This window comes from Schistocerca gregaria, chromosome X, assembly GCF_023897955.1.
Source record: "Schistocerca gregaria isolate iqSchGreg1 chromosome X, iqSchGreg1.2, whole genome shotgun sequence".
In the NCBI taxonomy this organism is placed as follows: Eukaryota; Metazoa; Arthropoda; class Insecta; order Orthoptera; family Acrididae; genus Schistocerca; species Schistocerca gregaria.
In genome coordinates this window covers 673024252-673049270 of record NC_064931.1, presented here as the reverse complement: position 1 = coordinate 673049270, position 25019 = coordinate 673024252, and the positions used below count along the sequence as shown (strand labels likewise).

General features: G+C 42.8%; 1 protein-coding gene across 4 annotated transcripts in view; it reads right to left on the bottom strand.

The window, feature by feature from the left end:
* LOC126298890 (protein phosphatase 1H) overlaps window positions 1-25019 on the bottom strand; it is a 157953-nt gene that overhangs the window by 29036 nt on the left and 103898 nt on the right. For all 4 annotated transcript variants that reach the window (XM_049990426.1, XM_049990427.1, XM_049990424.1 and 1 more), the window contains one exon: window positions 9686-9793. In XM_049990426.1, coding sequence (XP_049846383.1) covers window positions 9686-9793 — 108 coding nt within the window. The remainder of the gene's footprint in view (window positions 1-9685; window positions 9794-25019) is intronic.

Sequence of the window (25019 nt, the reverse complement as noted above, 5' to 3'; positions counted from 1 at the left end):
TGGGACTGCGTCATTAAGGAAGCAATACATAGCCATACAGCTGATAATCTCATCAACAAGGATGCGGGATTTCGATTGAGCACAGCTTGGAACCCTGCAATGGCTGCTATTAAATCATGATGCGAAAATCAAAATTCTTCGATAATAGGCCCGTCATAACACTGGCCTAGTATGGCTGTTGGTGAGTAACATCTGGCCGCACTTGAAAAACGCAGCGTACAGTGCACGTGCGGGAGAGCCGCTCTGCGATTTTGGGCATGGGAGTTTGAATATGGCAAATCACTGCGCATGCGAGATTTCCGCAGCTGTGCATTCTTCGCGCACATGTTCTAAAAATGGGGCGTCGGTGTGCAGATACCGTCAGTCGTACCTAGCCATGAGCAAGGTTGAACCACCTGAAGATGTTGGACAGTTGCTCCAAGGAAATATTGTGGAATTTGCACAACGTGATGCGGCGGCAAACCCGTAAAGACTATTTACAGCACATCCGCTGGGGAAGCTTGATGATAATTTATTATTTCCAACAAGAAATAACAACTCTAATATCCCACTACTCTTATAATATGGTGATATTCAGCAAGTGAAGGTGATATTTTTTGAATGGCTCCTAGTTCTGTATCAAGTAAAGGAGCCAAAATGAACATGTCACTTGAGGATGGGTTTCAGCCATCTATTGGAAGTAAATACTTGGTACGGTGGGCTGATCAGCAATTCGTATTCCCTTATTGAAAACTTAGTTTTGCTGACATTAAAATATAGCTCTTATCTTGACCTGGGCTTTGATTTTGAAACTCTCTGTGTTGTTGTGTACGGCAATTCTCACTTTCATTCATTGATACAGATTTGAGCTTGTGTTACTTTTGGTCATAATGATCATTCTCTACTGCAATTTTGGCTATCGACTTAAGGTCGATCTCTGTTTCCACATATTACATGGTTTGTGGCAGTGATAGCTCAGTGTCAACCCATGACACTTATATGACAATGAAAGCTACAAACTTTAATTGGAAATATCTATTTGACACAAAGCAAATTGACAGGTTAGTGTAATAGGTACTGAATGAAAAAAAAATCTTTATGCTTGTGCAGAATTGCAACCATCTCTATCATGGTAAACTATTTTTAGTCTCCTTAAAGCTTGGTGCAAGTAAGTATTTTAATATGAGGTTGCATGTTGGTGGTCAAGTTCAGTTAAACAGTATACTCAATTACGATGTTAAATTTATGTACTTCATAATATTATTTGCAGTAAAATATGAAATTTACTTTCTCTACATATAGGCTAAGATACAAAGCTACAAAAAAAGTTTAATTTAAACAGAATACGTAATTGGAGACAAAACATGAACTGATGCAATTAAAACTTCAGATATTCTTTCTATTATTGATACTATATAATTAATAATACATCAGACTTATCAAAAATAATGAAAAACAGCTCACATATCTATCTGACTAAGTTTGTTGAAAATATGTGACACTTAAATCAGATTAATTTCCATTATCATTGAGAGAACTCTTTGGCAGAAGGTCATGTGAGTGAACCTCATTAAGTCAAACTTCCTATGACCTCTCTTAGCTGGAAACTCAAAGACTTTTATACTTTGCAAAAGTTACAAATGCACCATCAAAGGTACAAGAGAAAGAGGCTTTGCTAGTCTCCACACAGGAGACACATTTTAAACTGACTGCCACCACTGCGCTCCAAGGATATAGCTTCTACAAGAAGGATGAATTTATTTGTAGGGCAAAAGACAGGGTAGACATCTCTGTGAATGATATGTACCATTCCGCTTGCTCCTTTCACAATACCTATTTAAGCAGTCAGTACCGAAAAGAGCAATATTATGTAATGTTGCACTGTGTAATGCTTTTTGACTCTACTCTGGATAGAAAAGCTCAATTTCACCTTGTTCCACCTTGCTGTTCACCATTCCTGTGACTAAGAGATTTTTAATCCACATAAAGTGCGATAGAGATCCAGGTAAATACATCTCAAGGACTGAGTTGTCGAGAATCTCACTGCATGAGAAGAGTCCAAGTGGCAAACTTGGTCAGGTTAGGTTAGTGTTTTAACGCCCCATCGACAACGAGGTCATTAGAGATGGAGCGCAAGTTCGGGTTAGGGAAGGATGGGGAAGGAAATCGGCCGTGCCCTTTCAAAGGAACCATCCCGGCATTTGCCTGAAATGATTTAGGGAAATCACGGAAAACCTAAATCAGGATGGCTGGAGATGGGATTGAACCATCGTCCTCCCGAATGCGAGTCCAGTGTGCTAACCATTGCGCCACCTCGCTCGGTGTGGCAAACTTGCAATTTATGGTTGCTGTGTGGCTATTTTCTGCCACTGGGCTCATATTAAGTTGTCTGCCTTTGCAGATGCTGTAGAGTGGGAAGTAGTTGATAATTCATATTCAAGTGACCACCTCCCCATTTGAGTCCCACTCTCATAGCAGTCCCAGAAAGGAAACCAGCACAATGGATGCCCAGAAGTGCAAACTGGACACTGTACAGTCCACTGGAAGTTTTTAAAAATTAAGACGGCATTAAGGACTGTGTGGATCACACTGCATGATCCACCACTAAAGTACGTATCACAAAGACCCTAGGCCAACAGCCAATGGTTGATAATAATCACTAAGCATTTGGGGTCAGGAGGATAATTTTGTGATGATCAAATGCAGACCATCTACACAGAACCTCTCAGTCTTTTGGGTTGTAAGTTTACAAAGATGAATAACAAAGAGAATAAGCAGAGACCATGACAAATGTTTCTGGGTTTAAGAAACCATAAGTAGTATTTCTGGCAAACAGATCAGGTTGCCAATAACTGCTGCAATGAAGCACAGATGCATTCAAACTATACTTGGATAAATCATACAGGCAATGATGGATCATTACATTTTGATCACTGGCATAGAATACAAAAATCTACCTTTTAACCACTATGAAATATTGATATATAGCGACAAGTTGGAATTTCTCTTCCAAAATCAATAAGGAACACAGTTGGCCTTTTCCATGAGGAAACTGTATTCCACACTGCCTGTGGACCAGGAAACTGCACCAGAAACGATTAAATCCTGAACAGCATGATGCAATCTTAAAAAGAAGGGAAAACTAATCTGCAGGTGATTTTTAACAAAATCTGGTTGACTGGGAACTCTCCTGAGTTGTGAAGCATCTCCCCCCTTGAACCAGGGAGGGCTCTACACCACCCAGTAGTTATTGCAGACCAGCTATTTTTGCTCTTGGGGTACTGGTATCATGTTCAGTTATTGTTTTCAACTACCCTAGAAACAGAAACTCATCAAATGGTTGTATGACTTTGATGTTAATTTGTACTGTTTTATGTTTGATATGTTGCGGCCATCTAAACTGATGAAATTTGGTGTCTAATTCACATCTTCTGCTGTTTGCATAAGCAAGTTTGTTAAATAATTTACCTACTTGTCTATCACTACAGAAACTTTACTTTCTAAATTTTTAAATTTTTTTATTTAATTTAATATGGTATATCTCCCTATTATTAAAGATATTCTTGTAATCTACATTTCAGACTTCCTGCTTTATGCGTCTGTGGGTGCCACCCCCCCTCCCCCAAATCTTAATTTGCTCTGGATCTTACAAGTCTACAATAATTTGCAATGAGGTCTGGGACTGTCACATACTGTACAATGTATTATTTATTATTTGATGAAATGCAGTGAACTTAATTTTCAAAACTCATTTTGTCCTCATCAAGTTATTCTTTTTTTCCTTCTGAAAGAATGTGTTCTGTACAAAAATGTTGTTCTTGACTAAGTCAACTTATGTATACCCTCTTGATATTTCTGATACCATATTTAAAGTTTTACAAAAAAAAAAGAATTATCCTATTTTCAACTTAATCCCCGTTATTACCTTGTCTTTGTTTTCACCTCACTTGTAAAAACCTAGTGTATGCTATAGATCTTATTTAATTCTTCCATTTTTACTACCCTGTCTTCACAACCAACAGTCCTGATATTTACAGCCCCAAATAAAAAGTAGTAGAAGTTAGTTTTTTATGGTGCTTGTTACTGTTAATTTCACCAGGCTTTACACAGCAAGACGTAGGCACAGAAGTCGCTATGCATGCCTCATGGTCTGAAGCCACTGTGAGTTAAAATCATTGACAAAACTACAAGCGCATATTGATACTCATTGAATAGAGAGGCTGTTTAGTTGCAGACAAGCATGATTGAAAGAATACTAGAAATATTTACACTTTCAAAGTATTCTAGTTCTGAGGAAGGACTTTGTCTGAAATGCTAAATATGTCAAGTATTCTCTTCATTGTGCCTGTCTGTGACTCAACACTTTTCTCTATGCGGTGAGTGGCAATCTATTATTTCCATATTGTTGTTATTCCCTCTTGGACTTTCCATTGTTTCATTATAGAACTACATACACCATGTGCCAAAACAGTGAATCACACAGAAGGAGAGGAGGAACAAAACTATATGGAAAGAGAGTAGAGTATGTGATGTTATTTCAGTGATTTCAAAATCAAGACAAATTTACAAAGTACTTGGCATAAGCGCCCACTTATCCCTATGACTCTAACCTAGAAGCATGCACCCATTTGTTTGGGAAAGATGTCATATAGCTGTAGTATCTTCTCCTGAGGCACGTTAGCCCTCAAATGTTGGAACTTGTCCTTGCTCATCTGGATACTGAATGGAGTTGACATCTGAGATGGTCCCACAAATGTTCTATTGGTGACCCACACACGTTCTATCGGGAACAGATATAGGGATTTTGCTTGCTTGCTCGCAACAGGTGTACCTCAACATCACAGAGCAAGTTCATAGAGACACAGGCAATGTCTGGATGAGCTTTGTCCCACAAACCAATACTGTTGCAGGAGAGGTAAGACATGAGGACAGAGTGTCTGTGATGTACCACTGTGCTGTCAGAGTTCCCTCGATTACTACCAGCCATGAGCTGAAGCCATACACAATGACTTCCTACACTACAATGTCAATAGTAACACTGCCCCAAGTCGCAGGAGTACTCGCCAACAATGCCCATCCACGTAGTGCAGAACCACGATTCACCAGCACGACATGCTTGTGGTCAGACAGCTGTTTGTGTTGTGTTGTTCACAGCAGCCTACACACCGAACAGTAATTCTCTAGTCCATATGCTGCTAGTGTCCAACTAATGGTGTGGAATGACACAGAATGTTGCGGATATACCATTATTTGTTCTCAGATGGCTGCACAGATGAAAAGCGGTTGTGACGTGCTTGGTGTACAATATGATGATCGTTCCTTGTGGCGGCTGACCAGGAACCTCGATGATAAATATGCCTGTCCTCATGTTCCCAAGAAGTCCAATACTGGGTCACTGTCACATCTGAAAGCCCCATAAATCTTCCCAGCAAATTAGGGACACTGTTGCTCCTGGGGTATCGGCGAGGACCATTCGCAACCGTCTCCATGAAGCTGGGCTACGGTCCCGCACAACGTTAGGCCGTCTTCCGCTCACGCCCCAACATCGTGCAGCCCGCCTCCAGTGGTGTCGCGACAGGCGTGAATGGAGGGACGAATGGAGACGTGTCGTCTTCAGCGATGAGAGTTGCTTCTGCCTTGGTGCCAATGATGGTCGTATGCGAGTTTGGCGCCGTGCAGGTGAGCGCCACAATCAGGACTGCATACGACCGAGGCACACAGGGCCAACACCCGGCATCATGGTGTGGGGAGCGATCTCCTACACTGGCCGTACACCTCTGGTGATCGTCGAGGGGACACTGAACAGTGCACGGTACATCCAAACCGTCATCGAACCCATCGTTCTACCATTCCTAGACTGGCAAGGGAACTTGCTGTTCCAACAGGACAATGCACGTCCGCATGTATCCCGTGCCACCCAACGTGCTCTAGAAGGTGTAAGTCAACTACCCTGGCCAGCAAGATCTCCGGATCTGTCCCCCATTGAGCATGTTTGGGACTGGATGAAGCGTCGTCTCACGCGGTCTGCACGTCCAGCACGAACGCTGGTCCAACTGAGGCGCCAGGTGGAAATGGCATGTCAAGCCATTCCTCAGGACTACATCCATCATCTCTACGATCGTCTCCATGGGAGAATAGCAGCCTGCATTGCTGTGAAAGGTGGATATACACTGTACTAGTGCCGACATTGTGCATGCTCTGTTGCCTGTGTCTATGTGCCTGTGGTTCTGTCAGTGTGATCATGTGATGTATCTGACCCCAGGAATGTGTCAATAAAGTTTCCCCTTCCTGGGACAATGAATTCACGGTGTTCTTATTTCAATTTCCAGGAGTGTACATGCTGGAAACATTTCTTGACAGATACTTCAAAATTGCCTCTGCAGCCTTCACAACTGCTTCTGATGTTTGACAATGCCTCCCACGAAGGTGTTTCTTCATGTTAGGGGATAGAAAAAAAAGTCACAACGGGCTACATCCGGACTATAGGGAGGGTGAAGGATGTGCTTCACATTGATTTTTGCAAGATATTCAGCAACAACACTGGCAATATGCGGCCGCACATTATCGTGGTGCAGCATCCAGCCTGCTTCACGGAAAAGTGGTCTTTTGCACCTGATATCGATTTGCAATGTTTTCAGAATATCCCTGCAGTATTGTCCAGTTACTGATGCATGTGCAGGTACAACATGCTGATAAACCACTCCATGGGTATCAAAGAATGAGATGACCATAACGAGAAGCAACCACGTTTGCTTTTTTAGGGATTGGTGATGAAGATTTCCACACTGAGCTTTGCTGTTTGCTCTCAGGATCAAAATGATGTAGTCAAGTTTCATCAGCAGTGATTAAACTTGAAAGAAACTGTGGATCTTCCTCTAACATCAACTTTAACTGCACGCAGACCTGCATGTGAATGTTCTTTTGTTTGGGAATCAACAGTCTTGGAACCTGTCATGCACAAACATGTGTCCTGTGTAATTTTTCTGTCACCAATGTGTGGGTGGCACCCAATGAAATGTTCAGTATTTCAGAAAGTGACCTTAAGGCAATTCATCAATCCTCTGTCCCAAATCAGCAGTAGTGTTGACGTTTCCTTCCATAAGAGCAGTAACTGGAGCACTGGGTCTACCTTCCTTTGAAACTGATTGTCTCCCCTCTTTAAACATTTTGAACCACCATCGAAATCTGCAGTAGGGAAGAACAAACTCTTCATAGACCTCCTGTAACATTGTACAGGCCTTAGCTGAAGATTTGTTGAGACGAAAGCAGAATTTAAAATCCGCATATTTTTCCTTGAGTGTTACCTCCATTGCAGTGGTAGGCGATACTGAACATGTCTGACCTTGCCTGCCTCTCACAGGTGGGAACTAGGACTCCCAACAATGAATCTACTATGACATGTTTGTTGCACATTAAGCTTACAGAATATCATTAGATTAAATTTTAGTGTGAGAAATTTTGACCATTAAAAATTATAATCAATCTTTATTGATCAGCCCTCGTAGATTGAGAAAGACACAGCACAACACTGCCTGTGTCCTTTCAAAATGAACTGTCCCACCCCTTGTCTAAGTTACTTTGGGTCACCACAGAATACCTAAACCAGTGTGATCAGATGATGATTTGAATCAATCTCTTTCCAAATGCAAGTCCAATGTCTTAACCATTGCACCACTTTGCTCAGCATATATAAACAATATTCTTATTCATGGTGAAAAAAAGGTCCTTCATTTAGCCAGTGAACAGCATTTTCCATGACATCTCAAATGTTGGACTAGGAGAAGGAAAAGTGAAACAGTTCAAGAACTACTACAGAATGTATTACCACAGGTCAAAGACAGATAAAAATGAAAGCAATGCAATTGCCTGCTCCAATATGAAGCAGGATTATTTGACATACAGCTAGAATTAGATGCAAAACATATATCCTGCAATAGTGTATCCTTCCCTTGGCGATATTCTGCAGAAGAAGAAGATCAAACCTCATATCACATTTGTCTTTTCAGATGACATCTGCAAATGGTGTCTCAAGCATAGCTGCAACAACTGTGCTAGCAAAGGAAGTTATAAATGTATAAATTCCAAATCCACTGCACAGACTTGCAAACCTCCCAAGATAAACAGGACAGTATCAGTCAAGACCTATTCTCTGCACAGCATGGTAGACGTTATACTTTTGTAGCTGACTTTGTTACTGCAGGCACTATATGCAACAAAAACAGATTCATACTAGTTACAGGAGGCATTTGAGAAAAGTATTAGCAAGTGTGCAATGGTTCTCTATTTGAGGGTCATTGGTTTCACTTTCAATAGCTTTGTAATATTACCATATGCATACATATGGGATTCTATCAGTCAGTATTTAGACAGTGTGTGCCTTAGGTGGAACTCATGTATTTGTAACTTTCTTTGCTACTGCAAATGGTACAGCTATTTCACATCACTAGATTCATTGGGTCTACAGGTGGTGTCTGATCACCAACAGGGCCATTACGTATCTGTTCTTGACATATGTGATAAGTTACACTCTGATGATTATCTCATACTTTGCATAAAATATTGCAGTGGTGTGCCAAAATTAGCTAATATTGGAGATTTATGTACGTATGGCAGCACCAAGTTATAATATTAGTTTGTTCTCTTTAACCTTGAATTAAGGCACAAACCATGCCTGATATTTTTACCATTACAACAAAAATTATTTATTTCTGATATGACATCTAAACATCTGAAAGTTCTGGTAATGTTTCTGGAATTATTTTTAGCATTAGAATTACACAAAATGCATAATGTATCCAAACTTACACCATTTGTAAGAGCTTTACAGTGTGTATTTGTATTTAGTTTGAAGTAATTAGTTGTCAAGGGGGAAGGGAGAGTAATTTTTATATGAACCATGATGAAATTGTGCACACTCATTTCACTAAAAAGCTCAAACAAACATTGAACCTCTATAGAGTTCCATTATTTCTCTACACCAATTATTTATGCTAATTGTGAGACTGGCATATGGTAATTTCATTATGATGCTATAGCAAGTCTGGTGTGCCAATGTATGCTGCAACACCTTAATAATTATCACATTTCATTTCACAAGGCCAACAGCAGCCTCATACCAAGACTTGTCTAGCTCCATGAAAAGCCAGATAAAAATGAAGGTCCAATACAAAAATCAACAATTACCTTTAATTCAATTGTCTCTTTCACTATCTCACTCCACAGAGCCAGTCAAATAGAAGTCTCAAAATGGGTAATTTCTTAAGTCTTACATTCCTGAGTCTTTGAAAACTCTTCAACATATAGGTATTTCTTTGCAGAATAAGTATTCTCAGTTTTGGTATTTTCTTGCTTTTCTTATTTCTATACTAAAATATAAATTCAATAATTGAATTATTGTAACTGTAATGAAGCATGAAAGAACACCTTAACTTTCTATTATACCACTTCATCCAAAACTACAAAGCAGAATTGATTTTTCAATCATTATTTGTGGCAAATGCCCGCATGTGATCATTCATAAATAGTAATCACTGAACCTCTAAAACAACTAATTCTGGAAGGAATAAAAATACACTTTTCTCATTTGGATGTGTCAGCCCTCATTTACTTGTACTTGCTTTTGCAACTGCCAAAAATTTTTCATTGCTGAATAAAGTAAACATTCATAAAAATGGTTCTGCATTTAACGAAATACCAAAACACACACCTCAGGTTGAGACGATAAGAATGGTTTAACAGGAACATCAGCCACAACAGCCTTGAGATCGTGATCACCAAACCCACGGGTCACTCCGATAGTTCCCAAAACACGGCTCTAAAGCAAAAATAAATTAATGAGACATGATGAAGTAGAGAAGCTGAAAGATACAACAACAACAACAACAACAACAACAACAATAATAATAATAATAATAATAATGGCGGTGGTGATCAGAAAATTATTTAGAAAAAGCAATGAAGATGTACAAGAAGTTATGCTTACCAATAAATAAAACACTGATATGACTGATAATAATAATAATAATAAGTAGAAGCAACATTCTCAGAAATTACCAGCTGATGGCAGACAGATTCAGTTCTGTTCTTTACCAATGGTTTGGTCGTGCCACAACCTGTTTGTGAACATTTGTCTTCACTCTCATTTGATTCCTTTAGCACCTTCTTAATTATCTGAATGCTCTTATAAAATAATTTCAATATACTTGCTATAAATGGCAGCTAACAATATAGTTGCTAATCTTTTGTTTCCTTAATTGTAATTCAAGAATGTTATTTGAATCAAATATTTGGAACACTTATTTTCAGAATCAACTACACTCCTGGAAATGGAAAAAGAACACATTGACACCGGTGTGTCAGACCCACCATACTTGCTCCGGACACTGCGAGAGGGCTGTACAAGCAATGATCACACGCACGGCACAGCGGACACATCAGGAACCGCGGTGTTGGCCGTCGAATGGCGCTAGCTGCGCTGCATTTGTGCACCTCCGCCGTCAGTGTCAGCCAGTTTGCCGTGGCATACGGAGCTCCATCGCAGTCTTTAACACTGGTAGCATGCCGCGACAGCGTGGACGTGAACAGTATGTGCAGTTGACGGACTTTGAGCGAGGGCGTATAGTGGGCATGCGGGAGGCCGGGTGGAAGTACCGCCGAATTGCTCAACACGTGGGGCGTGAGGTCTCCACAGTACATCGATGTTGTCGCCAGAGGTCGGCGGAAGGTGCACGTGCCCGTCGACCTGGGACCGGACCGCAGAGACGCACGGATGCACGCCAAGACCGTAGGATCCTACGCAGTGCCGTAGGGGACCGCACCGCCACTTCCCAGCAAATTAGGGACACTGTTGCTCCTGGGGTATCGGCGAGGACCATTCGTAACCGTCTCCATGAAGCTGGGCTACGGTCCCGCACACCGTTAGGCCATCTTCCGCTCACGCCCCAACATCGTGCAGGCCGCCTCCAGTTGTGTCGCGAAAGGCGTGAATGGAGGGACGAATGGAGACGTGTCGTCTTCAGCGATGAGAGTTGCTTCTACCTTGGTGCCAATGATGGTCGTATGCGAGTTTGGCGCCGTGCAGGTGAGCGCCACAATCAGGACTGCATACGACCGAGGCACACAGGGCCAACACCCGGCATCATGGTGTGGGGAGCGATCTCCTACACTGGCCGTACACCTCTGGTGATCGTCGAGGGGACACTGAATAGTGCACGGTACATCCAAACCATCATCGAACCCATCATTCTACCATTCCTAGACCGGCAAGGGAACTTGCTGTTCCAACAGGACAATGCACGTCCGCATGTATCCCGTGCCACCCAACGTGCTCTAGAAGGTGTAAGTCAACTACCCTGGCCAGCAAGATCTCCGGATCTGTCCCCCATTGAGCATGTTTGGGACTGGATGAAGCGTCGTCTCACGCGGTCTGCACGTCCAGCACGAACGCTGGTCCAACTGAGGCGCCAGGTGGAAATGGCATGGCAAGCCGTTCCACAGGACTACATCCAGCATCTCTACGATCGTCTCCATGGGAGAATAGCAGCCTGCATTGCTGCGAAAGGTGGATATACACTGTACTAGTGCCGACATTGTGCATGCTCTGTTACCTGTGTCTATGTGCCTGTGGTTCTGTCAGTGTGATCATGTGATGTATCTGACCCCAGGAATGTGTCAATAACGTTTCCCCTTCCTGGGACAATGAATTCACGGTGTTCTTATTTCAATTTCCAGGAGTGTACAAATCTAAGGACAACTGGTAAGCTACTTTACTGATTCTTAATCAACGTCTAGGGCAACACATGTGATGAAATACTGTGAATGGTCAACATGCTGATCACATGTAACCTGGCTGTACAACTGTCGGATCAGTGCACTGATTGATGTTTGACTGAGTTCTTATTCAATGACAGAAAAAGAAGTTGTGACAGTTACTCCCATTTACATATTAGCTTATATTTCATCAAAACTTACTAAATGTGCTTTCCCTTGAACCATGTTAAGTTTTGCCTTTATGAGTTCTGTAAACACAAGTGAATTTAATGTGACAACAAAGACAGCTATGACACCTGTTACAACCCAGATGATACCAACTGTCTGCCACACACGATGTGATGAAAACCATTTTCCATCATGGGGTCACACAGAAGGCTATCTTATTTATTTGCCTGTTGACACTCAGTGCCTCAATTATAAGGTTAGTCACTGCCTTTACTTTATCCATTATCTGAGCTTACCAATTCCATATATATTTTAACAGTCAGGCTGCCCAGTGTTAGCATGTTGGACCCTCCAATTGTTTCATGTAACTGGTTTGCTTGGACCTTCACTGAGATTAATTTAACATATTTTCTCAGTTAAAATTAAACAGTAATTTTCCAGTGCATGTTTCACCTTCTTCAACATTGACCTGTATTGCACTGACAGTCAGCAACATACGTCAACATGTGTTAAGACCACTAAATAACATCTGCATTTTGAGAGTTGCTGTGGTTTCTATGTGAAAAACTCACTATCATATAGTGATGGGACCTGTGGTGCATGCAGGTTACCACATAAATACACAAAGAGTCTCTCATTCTAGTGCCATAAGGACTCTTTTCTCTACCAGAGTAATGATTTTCAAAAGCCACTTATCACAATAAAAGGAATTTTACCACACAGCCATCCCATACTAATTACTCTACTTTGTTATCAACCCAAATCTCTCCACCAACTTTGAGAGACCTTATAACCCTCCACAATCCCTTCAGACGTATCATCCATTCTGATCAGCTTTAATGCAAAAATTATTTCATGAATCACTACTCTTTAACCAAGGTCAATTACACAGCTTTTTATGTGCACAAGATGACTACAAAACACCATCCAAATTGCACACAGATACACTATGAAATTCTGGTAGCATATGGACAAAAATATATTTTACATCAAGTTGTTGTCAAATGGTGTCAACAATTTGTCCAATGTCACACAGATGTGGGCGATGTCGATTGGGAAGGACAGCTATCAACATCAACTGCAGAGGACAATCTCCAGGCAATTGAGGAAGAACATCTTGTGGGTGGGGGCAGGACGGAGGGGGGATTTTCCAATAATGAGAATGTTTGCAGAGCAGTTCTCAAATGGCTCTGTGACCACGGAGTGGATTTCTATCGCCAAGAAATTGAACAACTGGTGGACTATTCAGACTGTTGTTTACAGAGGTTTGGTGACCATGTTGAAACATAATGCCACATTTCTGTGCCACTTTGAAGTTTAATGCAGTATTCAACAAAAGTTACTTGGCCTACCATAATACACTGGTGTCCAAAATTAAAGCATCGGACAGAAACTCTGTAAGGTTGTGTTTATTTTGCCGCAAAACAGTATAAACAGGTGATGGTAAAGCAGAAACAATGTAAAGAATACAGAATGTAAACAACTGCAACATGCATAATGGTAGACAAAAAATGTTCATTTTTTACAACTTAATGGATTAGCACACACATTCCGACAACTGGTTAATGTGCTCAGTATGGGGTGTGACCACTTCTTGCAGCAATACAAGCCTGACCATGCTAGAACATGGTGTGAATGATATCATCAATCTCATGTTGAGGAAATGACACCCATTCTTCCTGGAAAGCTGGTCGCAAGTCTTGGAGAATGGTCGCTGGATGCCGACATGGTGCAACTTGTCTCCCTGGTGCATCCCAGACATGCTTTATGGGATTCAAATTGGGAGAGCGAGCAGGCCATGCCACCCATGCACTATCTTCCGTTTACAAGAAAACATCAACCGCTCTTACTCTATGAGGTCGATCATTATAATCCATCAATACAAAGTCTGAGCATGCTCCACCTCCCAACAACTAAGGTCCCAAGATCTCATCATGATACCTGGCAGCAATTAAACCCTGCTGATTCACCCACACAATTTCATGAAGAGGTGTATATGTGGTCAACATAATCCCTGCCCGCAACATTAGGTCTTTTTCCATAATGTTTGGGTCCCAAAATCTTGTTCCATGGTCCCTCTAGATGCAAATGTGTTGTGAATCACTTTCCTGACCAAATAAGGACTTAGCTGTGAAAAGAACACTGGCCCACTGTTTGAACGCCCAGATGGCATGTTGACGAATCCACTCTAGACATTTCCTACTGTGAATACACATCAGAGGTACACATACAGCAGGTCTCCAACAACAAAGGCCACTCTGCCAAAGACTTCTGGACACCATTTGTCTCAATACAACACGCCCAGTGGATGCTGCGATGTCAGATGACAGGTGCCGTGCAGTAATAAGGTCATACTGCTGTGCCCTTACATCCAAATAACGATCCTCTCTTTCTGATATCACATGTGGTCGGCCCTGCCCTGGTCTTTGGGGGTCTCTATAAATTGTTGCCACATCCTAGAAATAACAGAATGGTTCACATTAAGCCTTCGGACCTCATCAGTTTGTGACTTTCCTGCTTCCATACATCTTATGGCCTTCCACTGCAGAGAGTCTGGTCTTCTTTGTGCCTTACTGCACTGTCAGTGACTGTATAAACAGCAATTGTGGTTGTGGGGCTACCCAGCAAACACAACCCCACTTGATAGGTGCCCTGACATCATTGTTGACGTGGTTGTCCATTGACCAGAATGCCATTTTCTGTGCTTAACCCAACTGTATGGACATCTGTTGACAGTTTGTATGATTATATGAGGTATTAGACAGAAGGCAGAGAAATTGCAGTTTGTTGCTTTAATTTTGGGCATCAGTGTGTGTGTGTGTGTGTGTGTGTGTGTGTGTGTGTGTGTGTGTGTGTACATAAGAATGTCTCTTCCCATACACATAATCATTTAACAAGGTCCTAAGTTTTGTCCAGCAGCCTGGATGCCTGCCATGGTCCTATTTGTCAATGGTTTCAAAATTCTGTGACTGCCTGGAAATCAGAGTGGTCATCTTCACCCTGTGCAGTCTTCTCTCGGATCGAAAACTCAACTATGAACTAGTAGCTTTACACTTCTTCATGTCACCTGGTGCAAACTGAATCAAATCAGATGTGGGATGGAAGGAACAATTGCAACACTTTACAGCTGGTTATGGTGAGGCTCTTCAAGCTGTGACTGCAACGAGGTAGCACAGACAGTGCCACATACCATTGAGAATTGCTCTAACATGCTTTCACTGGATTGCTGGGAGAACTACATCTAATTGGCTCTAAAGTGCTGTGCAGTTGGAAAAATTTTGACATTAATATTTGATTTACTTCTTTTCATTTATTTAGCTGGCTACTTACAATTTACGTGTTTGTAACTGCTGATGTACTTGTAATTGTCTAGGAACATCAAATGCTAAATACATAAAATATTATTTTGCTCATTCCTACAGGCAATTAACCGCCACTGCACCACTGTTGCTTTCAATCAAGAACTGTATTTGCTCTTAATATTCCCTGAGAATCAGCTGACACCACTACAAGCAAGTTGTCTACATATGCCACCATACCTTCAGTTAATTTATACACATCCACAATGGTGAGAAGCTGTTCGATGCATGTGTTCCAAAAACTTGAGCCACCGATCAGTCCTTGTGGGCATCCTTTGGTGAACATCTGATTATCTTAAAATTGCTCGCATTTCATTTTAGTACTCTTCCCTGGAGACTAAGGTACAAAGTGTCAGGAATCAATATTATCTTTGGCATGCAAACACTGCAGGCCACCACAGGTTGTCAAAGTCACCCGAAATGTCCAATATTATTGCAAATATGTATTTGTAGGTCGAGTTACTAAGACGAGCACAATGGTGGCATCAACAGGGCATCTCTTCTTGAAACAAAGTGCCACAGGTTATGGTCATGTAGCTCACTATATTTCTGTAATACATCACACAGGAGATGCTGCTGAACCATGGCAAGTGCCTTGGGGGGCAAGAAGGTCTATGAGACTTACAAGCTGCTGGGAACGTATCTTCTGACTTTTTAATTACAACTACTCTTGAAGTTTTTGAACACTCTGGAACTCTTCCCAGTCCAAGATAATTGTTGAATAGCTCCATACCAAAGGGGTCACTCTGTCATATTGCTTAATGCAAAACTTTCAGATGAAGACCAGCAGCACTTGGGCCCATCTTAGGCTTAAGCTTTGCTAATGTCTCTGAAATGTCGTTTCACATGAATGAGGGCATCCTTACATTTTAATTGTAAGTATCTTCCAGATTTGCTCTTAGTCTACGATATTATGGCTTGTCAGTTCACCGTATGTCCCCAGGGACGATCTTGCCTAGTAGAAATTCTGCATTTGTCACCATCCCTGAGCCATATTTATATCAACCATGAAAGTGTTGTCAAAACCATCAGTTACTCTGATTTTTACATGAGCCCACAGCCTTGATATACAGGCTGATTTTTCCCACTGTGTACAAACTCTCAAGATTAACCAATGAGAGGATACAGAACAAAAAAGGTCTAATGAACTGTCTAATGTCCAGAAATGCATGGTTTCCATGTGCCTCAATGCAAGGATGTACACACCATAGCATGTTCTGTCTCACACGTTTACGTTTGCCAGGCTGCATCCGAACAGTGTCGAAGGCAGCTTGAATACGCTGTCCCAGTGTCTCCACATCTGGTATGGGCTCTGCATACATGATACTTTTGAGATGACCTCATAACCAGAAATCACACGTTTTGAGATCTGGTGAATGAGCAGGCCATGCAACAGGACCCCCTCATCACGACTGAGATGCATCCAGATATTAACAGCACAGTGGATTGGAACGCCATCATGTAGCAGCCACTTAACCCTTCGAATCATCAACGGCACTTCCTCCAACAGGAGAGAGACAGTCACCTGCAAGGAATACCAATAGTTCCGACCAGTTAGATGACATGGAAGGAAGACTGGTCCCAAAATACAGTCACCAATTATCCCAGCCCACAAATTCCAGCTGCACTGATGCCAATGATTTGCTGTCACCATATCATGGGGGTTCTGTGAAGCCAGTGACAAAACTTCTCCCCGTGTAGAAGGTCAGTTGCTAGTAAGCCCTGCACCTGCTGTAAGTGATAACAGTAGTAACAATTGTCGGTCACCTGGCTTACTCCGCAGTGGCAGGCCAACTGCCTTCCACAGTGTTGATCACATTTTCCTCCAAGTCTGGGTCCAAACATTTCAGGTACGTCCTTCATGATTTCCTGCTTCCTGAAAAAACCTGTCTCAGACAAAGAGTGAAACACTGTTGCAAACACTGAATGCTGTTGTCAATGGGGATACGTCTCCTGATACAACCTTGCTGCCTTCCCCCACTGCCATTTGCCTTTCTGTAAGTAAACAGCCTGTCAGCAAACTCTCAATTAGAAAACAGAACCATTGTGTACAATGCTGTGTCAGATCCACTACAACATGAGTCAGCAAGAGAAGTGAATCAGACACAACATTACTAATTACTGTAGCAGGAGAGGGCACAAAGACATGATGTATGAGGTACAGTACCGCCCTCTAGAAGGAAACCATGTATACTGTAGCTGTGGATACATGGTACAGTGTGTATTAGCCTGCAGTCTCTGTAACAAAGTAGGACTGAATAAATGGTCTCTAGCATGGAAACCATGCATTTCTGGACATAAGTTCATTAGACCCTTTTTGTTCCGTATCCTTTCATTGATCAATCCTTTGAGTTTGTACACAGTGGAAAAAACTCACCCTGTATTTTTCAAAAGTAAACGTTGTACACCATGGGCTGTATAATTTCCAGTTTCATACTATGGTGAATCTTTCAAGTTCATCCTTAAAACTTATTTTCATCTCTTAACTGTTCAGTTCTTGCCTTAATGACAGGAGAGCAAATCTTAAGACAGCTAATTTCCAAGTTTTACAGTCTCTTGGCACAGCTGAATTACGGGTCCTTGTAACTGTGCTTGTAGAAATGCCAAGTCCTAGAGTTTTTCCTTAATTCCATCTTTGTAAACAAGAAGAACTCCCAACCCGATTTCCTTGAGGCTGCTGATGGCACAATCAGAAATAATCCAGGCTGTTGCAGCCACATGGCAACATGCCCTAGCTGACAACAGCCCTGCACAGCCAAATGCTTTGCCAGAAAGTATGGGGAGCAACTAATAACCATGTGTAAACACTATCACTGTTCCAGGTCAGACGATATCCTTTCAGAACTGCAGTCAGTGCAACATTCAGTTCTGAGTCAGCAGCACACACCTCAGATACACAAGAAAAATGGTGACGACTGCTTTAAGTAGGCAACCGGCTGACAGTGGACTCTCATTTGGCACTTAATACATGTTCCTATAATATGTGCTCAAGGTTTACTGTCTAACATATACATGTCATAATAAGTAATGCAACACATTTTTTCCTCAGCCTATTTCGGTTGAAGAAATGTGGAATTTGTTGTAGGATATCGTGGCATATTCCTGCTTTAAGCCTGTAGACTCATGAAGTTACAATAGGTGGCAGCACTATAGTTGTTGTTGTTGTTGTTGTTGTTGTTGTCTTCAGTCCTGAGACTGGTTTGATGCAGCTCTCCATGCTACTCTATCCTGTGCAAGCTTCTTCATCTCCCAGTACTTACTGCAACCTACATCCTTCTGAATCTGCTTAGTGTATTCATCACTTGGTCTCCCTCTATAATTTTTACCCTCCACGCTGCCCTCCAATGCTAAATTTGTGATCCCTTGATGCCTCCGAACGTGTCCTACCAACCGGTCCCTTCTTCTTGTCAACTTGAGCCACAAACTCCTCTTCTCCCTAATTCTATTCAATACCTCCTCATTAGTTATGTCATCTACCTATCTAATCTTCAGCATTCTTCTGTAGCACCACATTTCGAAAGCTTCTATTCTATTCTTATCTAAACTGTTTATCGTCCATGTTTCACTTCCATACATGGCTACACTCCATACAAATACTTTCAGAAATGACTTCCTTACACTTAAATCTATACTCAATGTTAACAAATTTCTCTTCTTCAGTAATGCTTTTCTTGCCATTGCCAGTCTACATTTTACATCCTCTCTACTTCGACCATCATCAGTTATTTTGCTCCCCAAATAGCAAAACTCCTTTACTACTTTAAGTGTCTCATTTCCTAATCTAATTCCCTCAGCATCACCCGACTTAATTCAACAACATTCCATTATCCTCGTTTTGCTTTTGTTGATGTTCATCTTATATCCTCCTTTCAAGACCATGTCCATTCCGTTCAGCTGCTCTTCCATGTCCTTTGCTGTCTCTGACAGAATTACAATGTCATCGGCGAACCTCAACGTTTTTATTTCTTCTCCATGGACTTTAATACCTACTCCAAATTTTTCTTTTGTTTTCTTTACTGCTTGCTCAATATAGAGATTGAATAACATCGGGGACAGGCTACAACCCTGTCTCACTCCCTTCCCAACCGCTGCTTCCGTTTCATGCCCCTCGACTCTTATAACTGCCATCTGGCTCAGAAAATTGAGTCTGTCAGGGAAATAGATTTCAAGCAGAGAGTTGTCACTGAGTTTCTTTTGGTGGAAAACCAGAGCACCACAGATATCCGCAAGCACCTTCAGAATGTCTACAGAGAACTGCCACTGAACAAAAGCACAATTAGCCATTGGGTGAGGCATCTGTCGTCATTGCAACAAGGTCATACAAAAACCAACCCGATCTACCGTGTGCCAGCTGGTCACACACAGCTGTGACTCTTGCATTGTTGGAATGTGAGGACATTCTCATTCTGAGTGACTGACAGACCACAATTAAAAAGCTCACTGAACAACTGGACATTTCTGTTCGAAGTGCTGAAACACTGGTCCAACAGTTGGGGTACTCAAAGGTGTGTGTGTGTGCGTGCCCGCTGGGTTCTTTGCCGCCTAACACAAGGCCATAAAGAGCAATGAGTTTGGCGCAATGAAGGATGCACTCAGTGGGAAGCAGTACATGGATGGTAGGGAGGTTATTGATGCACCAAGATGTTGATTCCAATGTTGACCAGTAGAGTGGTACCATGCATGCAAACAGGACCTACCAGTAAAGTGGTGTAAGGCCGTCACATTGAATGGAGATTATGTTGAAAAATGGGGTTTTGTAGTCAAAAGAGTGGGGAATAATATGGTGTATCGGAACCTTGAATAAAACCAACTGGCTTTAAGAAAAAATATATGTTGCATTACTTATTGAATGTCCCTCATACAAACTGCTTACATTAATTACTGCACTTGAGATTCAGAGGGCAACATTTGTTTTGTCAACTAGCGCAGTATGTAGGCCCACAGGGAGCTGAAAATCTGAAGATAATGCATAATCTATGAAGTCTGTATAACTTTATTAACTGTGATATATTAAATTACTAAATGATAACTGTCACTCACCAGACTCCAAAATAGCCTAACTGAGGTTTTTACTACAATGCTCAATTTTTGTTGCATGGAATACAGAACATGAAACAAGAACAAACCATTTGGTATGGTAAATGTTTTGTGTTCTTGCTTCGTGTTCTGTATTCCATGCAGGACTTTTTCACTGCAGGAATATTTGCAGCTGTTTTAGGACAAAGATAATGTAGATCCATCAGCATCCCCTCCCCCTCATTCTGATATTAGAATTGTGGAACTTCACACAAGGAACCTCACTATAGAGCATGAACATGGATATTTATCTCTTACAAGTGAAAGAGATAATGTTAACAGAGATTGAGACCAGGATGATTCTGACAGCACAGGATGTGTTGCAAGGATAACTCCCATCTGTGTAGTTCAGAAAAACTGGCGATGGGGAGAAGTATCCAGGTGGCTCGGTCATAAAGCAGCCACAGAATTCAAGCATGTTGTGCTCAGCTGCACTTCGTGACACTGAGTGGTCTATTCTTTTCTTGGCCACAGATTGGCAGTGACCATTCATTCTAGTGGACAGCTAGTTGGTTGTCAAACCAACATAAAAGTTGTGTAGTGATGACAGCATAGTTGGTATGTAATTGGGCTACTTTCACAGGTGGTGTGGTATTACAGAAACACAGCACCATGGCACAGGCATCCCAGAATCATATCTGCTCCCTCCACATGATACTGTTACTGTGCAATACTAACTATATACACCACATCTCCAAAATGGAAACCTTTACCCTCCAACACCTGGAAGTGCATTCCAAACAACACCTCTATAACTAGCCAACCTGTTGATATCCTACTCTTGGAGCACCATTACCCATCAACATCCATCCCACCCATAGTGAAGCCCCTCATCAACCCCTCGTAGCACCCAGACCCTGCCCAGTTGATCTTTTCAAACGGCCACATCTTGTAACACTCTCTCCCAACACTCCACAAAACCCAGAACTCAAACAGACCAAAAACACTGTTGTTGAACTTTCCACCAGAAACCTCAATCCCATTAAAGTTTCAGTCCTATCCAAAGGCCTCATCTTCAGTCCCATATCCAAGTTTAACCTCACTGAACTCGTTACAGACCTTCTCTTCCTCTCTTAATCCCTACAATAGAAACACTTCTTTGCCGCCAGTTCCTCCAACCATAGCCAACCTAATCACAAAACTGAACCTTGCCTTTCCCAGTTCATTCCACCATACAAAAGTGATCCTAGCCCCCTTCCACTTAACCACCCCCTGGTCACATTCTAGGAATTTTTTGCCTCCAACTTGGCCTCACCATCCTTCCCAAGGCCCTTCCTAAAAATAATAATCTTTCAGCAGAAGAAAGGAGAGCTAGACACAACCTCGAAACAGATCCAGACCTAATGATCCTCCTGGCAGACAAAGGCTCCACTTCTGTCATGATGAACTGTAGTGACTATCTGACAGAATACTTCCGCCAAATGTCTGTAACCTCTAATCCCCACTGAAACCTGTAGTGCAATCCAAGAACCTCTCCCCAGTGTCCACCTCCCACCTCATTCCAATGACACACTGCACACCTATCTTCTACTTGCTCCACAAAATCCATAAATCCAATAATCCTGGATGTCCCAATGTACCTGGTTATTATGCTCCTACTGAAAGGATTTCCACTCTTGTTGATCAGCACCTCTAACCAACTGCCTGAAACCCAGCCTCTCAGAACAAAAATACTAACTACTTCCTTCACCGACTCTCCACCATCCTCACCCCTTTACCTCCTGGATACCTACTTGTCGCCACTAAAGCCACCTTCCTATATACCAACATCCCTCATGCCCATGGCCTTGTGGCTATCAAACACTACCTTTCCCAATGTTACTGAGATTCCAAACTCATCTTGTAACACAACTACTTCTCCTTTGAGTGGAAGATGTACAAACAAATCCATGACACAGCCATGGGCATCCACATGATATCCTCCTATGCCAACTTCTTTTACGGACTGTCTGGAGGAAACGTTCCTAGCCTGTCAAAACCCCTAACCCCTTGTCTGGTTCAGGTTCATTTACGATTTTCATCATTTGGATTCAGGGCCAAGACATCGTATCCTCATTCCTTCACAACCTCAAAACCTCTACCATCTGCTTCACCTGGTCCTCTACAACACATGTGCCATCACCTTCCTGGCTGCTGACTACCACCTCTCTGATGGCCCCATATACACCTCCAGTCATGTTAGACCCACGAACCACCAATAGTACCTAAGAGTACCTGCATTTCAACTACTGCCATCCCTTCCATACAGCCTGGCCACCCACAAATGAGAACTCCTTTGTCCAATATACTGAAGGTCTCACGAGGACCTTCACAGCCTGCAAAAGACCCAGGTGCAAGTCCTGTACAATACACCCACCCAGCACCTTTACTCCAGTCCTGTCATTGACTATCCTATCCCACCAGAGGTTGGGCCACCAGTGCAAGCAGCCAAGTCACATACCAACTCTGGTGCAATCACTGTACAGCTTTTTATGTCAATGACAACCAACCAGCAGTTCACAACAATGAATGGCAACCACCAAACTGGTTCATGAACTGGGCCATCTGGATGCTTCCCTCCACCACCAGCTTTTCTGATTATGCTGATGGACGTCATTCTTGCAACAAATCCTTTGTTGCTAGAACGATACTGGCCTCAATTTCTGTTAACCAACTGTCCCCGTACTGCCCACCCAACAGACTCCCTTCCCCTGTCCATCACCACCATCCCCACTCACCTCTCCCTGTCACCTCCAGGTGCACTGCTCTCCAGGGCTCTGAGTCCTGTGCATCAGATGCCTAACCCATGCACCTGCCACCCCTCCCTCCTGCATTCCTAGCCAGCCAACCTACTGCCTCCCCAACCCCTCTATCTGTCTCTCACTTCTGTCTTCCTCAACCCACCCTACATGACAAACCTTCACCTCACCCTAGTCCACCAGCCGAACTGCACTCCTAGCATCGTGCATCCAGCCGACACTATGTAGAGGCACAGGCATATGTGTGCTTGTGTTTGTGTGTGCTTATAATGTAGCCCGAGAAAAGATTACTCTGAAAGCTAGCAAGTTTTCTGTCCTTTTTTTGTGTGTGTCTACCTGTCAACAACTCAATGCTTCTGCTTTATGGTGAGTAGTCTCCTTTACTTCTGAAGTACCAAAACTTTGCTATACAAATATATTTAATCTCTTAATTCCTCTCTTAACACCATCCTCTCTCTTCCCGCCATCTTGCTGTAAGTTTGTTCCCCAACTTCCAGCTATCTACAATTCATCCCTCCCACATTTTATGGCATATTCAATTTATTTCCCCTCCTCCCTCACTGAATGATTGTTTTTAATGTTGTTTCCAGTTTTTGTTGTAAATTGTTACCCTATACATCATCTGATTCTTCCTTTTTTGATATATCCAGACATATTTATCTCTTATAAGACACAACTCTTTTCATAACTCAAGAAACTTGCTATGTTTTCATTTCCTCTGTCCAACAAGCCATCCTTTCCAATGTCTATTCGCATATCTGTAAAGACTCCGTATAACCTCTCCTGACATAAATTTCACACAGCACCAACAATAGCTCCATAATAAATTTTATAGACTCCCCAAATCTTTTGTATCTCTTCTAACAAGTCACAGAGAAGCACTAACCTTATAAACAACTACAGTCCTGGCTCGAAAAGCTACATTCCACTTGTGAAAACCATATTATACACTCCTGGAAATGGAAAAAAGAACACATTGACACCGGTGTGTCAGACCCACCATACTTGCTCCGGACACTGCGAGAGGGCTGTACAAGCAATGATCACACGCACGGCACAGCGGACACACCAGGAACCGCGGTGTTGGCCGTCGAATGGCACTAGCTGCGCAGCATTTGTGCACCTCCGCCGTCAGTGTCAGCCAGTTTGCCGTGGCATACGGAGCTCCATCGCAGTCTTTAGCACTGGTAGCATGCCGCGACAGCGTGGACGTGAACAGTATGTGCAGTTGACGGACTTTGAGCGAGGGCGTATAGTGGGCATGCGGGAGGCCGGGTGGACGTACCGCCGAATTGCTCAACACGTGGGGCGTGAGGTCTCCACAGTACATCGATGTTGTCGCCAGAGGTCGGCGGAAGGTGCACGTGCCCGTCGACCTGGGACCGGAACGCAGCGACGCACAGATGCACGCCAAGACCGTAGGATCCTACGCAGTGCCGTAGGGGACCGCACCGCCACTTCCCAGCAAATTAGGGACACTGTTGCTCCTGGGGTATCGGCGAGGACCATTCGCAACCGTCTCCATGAAGCTGGGCTACGGTCCCGCACACCGTTAGGCCGTCTTCTGCTCACGCCCCAACATCGTGCAGCCCGCCTCCAGTGGTGTCGCGACAGGCGTGAATGGAGGGACGAATGGAGACGTGTCGTCTTCAGCGATGAGAGTCGCTTCTGCCTTGGTGCCAATGATGGTCGTATGCGTGTTTGGCGCCGTGCAGGTGAGCGCCACAATCAGGACTGCATACGACCGAGGCACACAGGACCAACACCCGGCATCATGGTGTGGGGAGCGATCTCCTACACTGGCCGTACACCTCTGGTGATCTTCGAGGGGACACTGAATAGTGCACGGTACATCCAAACCGTCATCGAACCCATCGTTCTACCATTCCTACACCGGCAAGGGAACTTGCTGTTCCAACAGGACAATGCA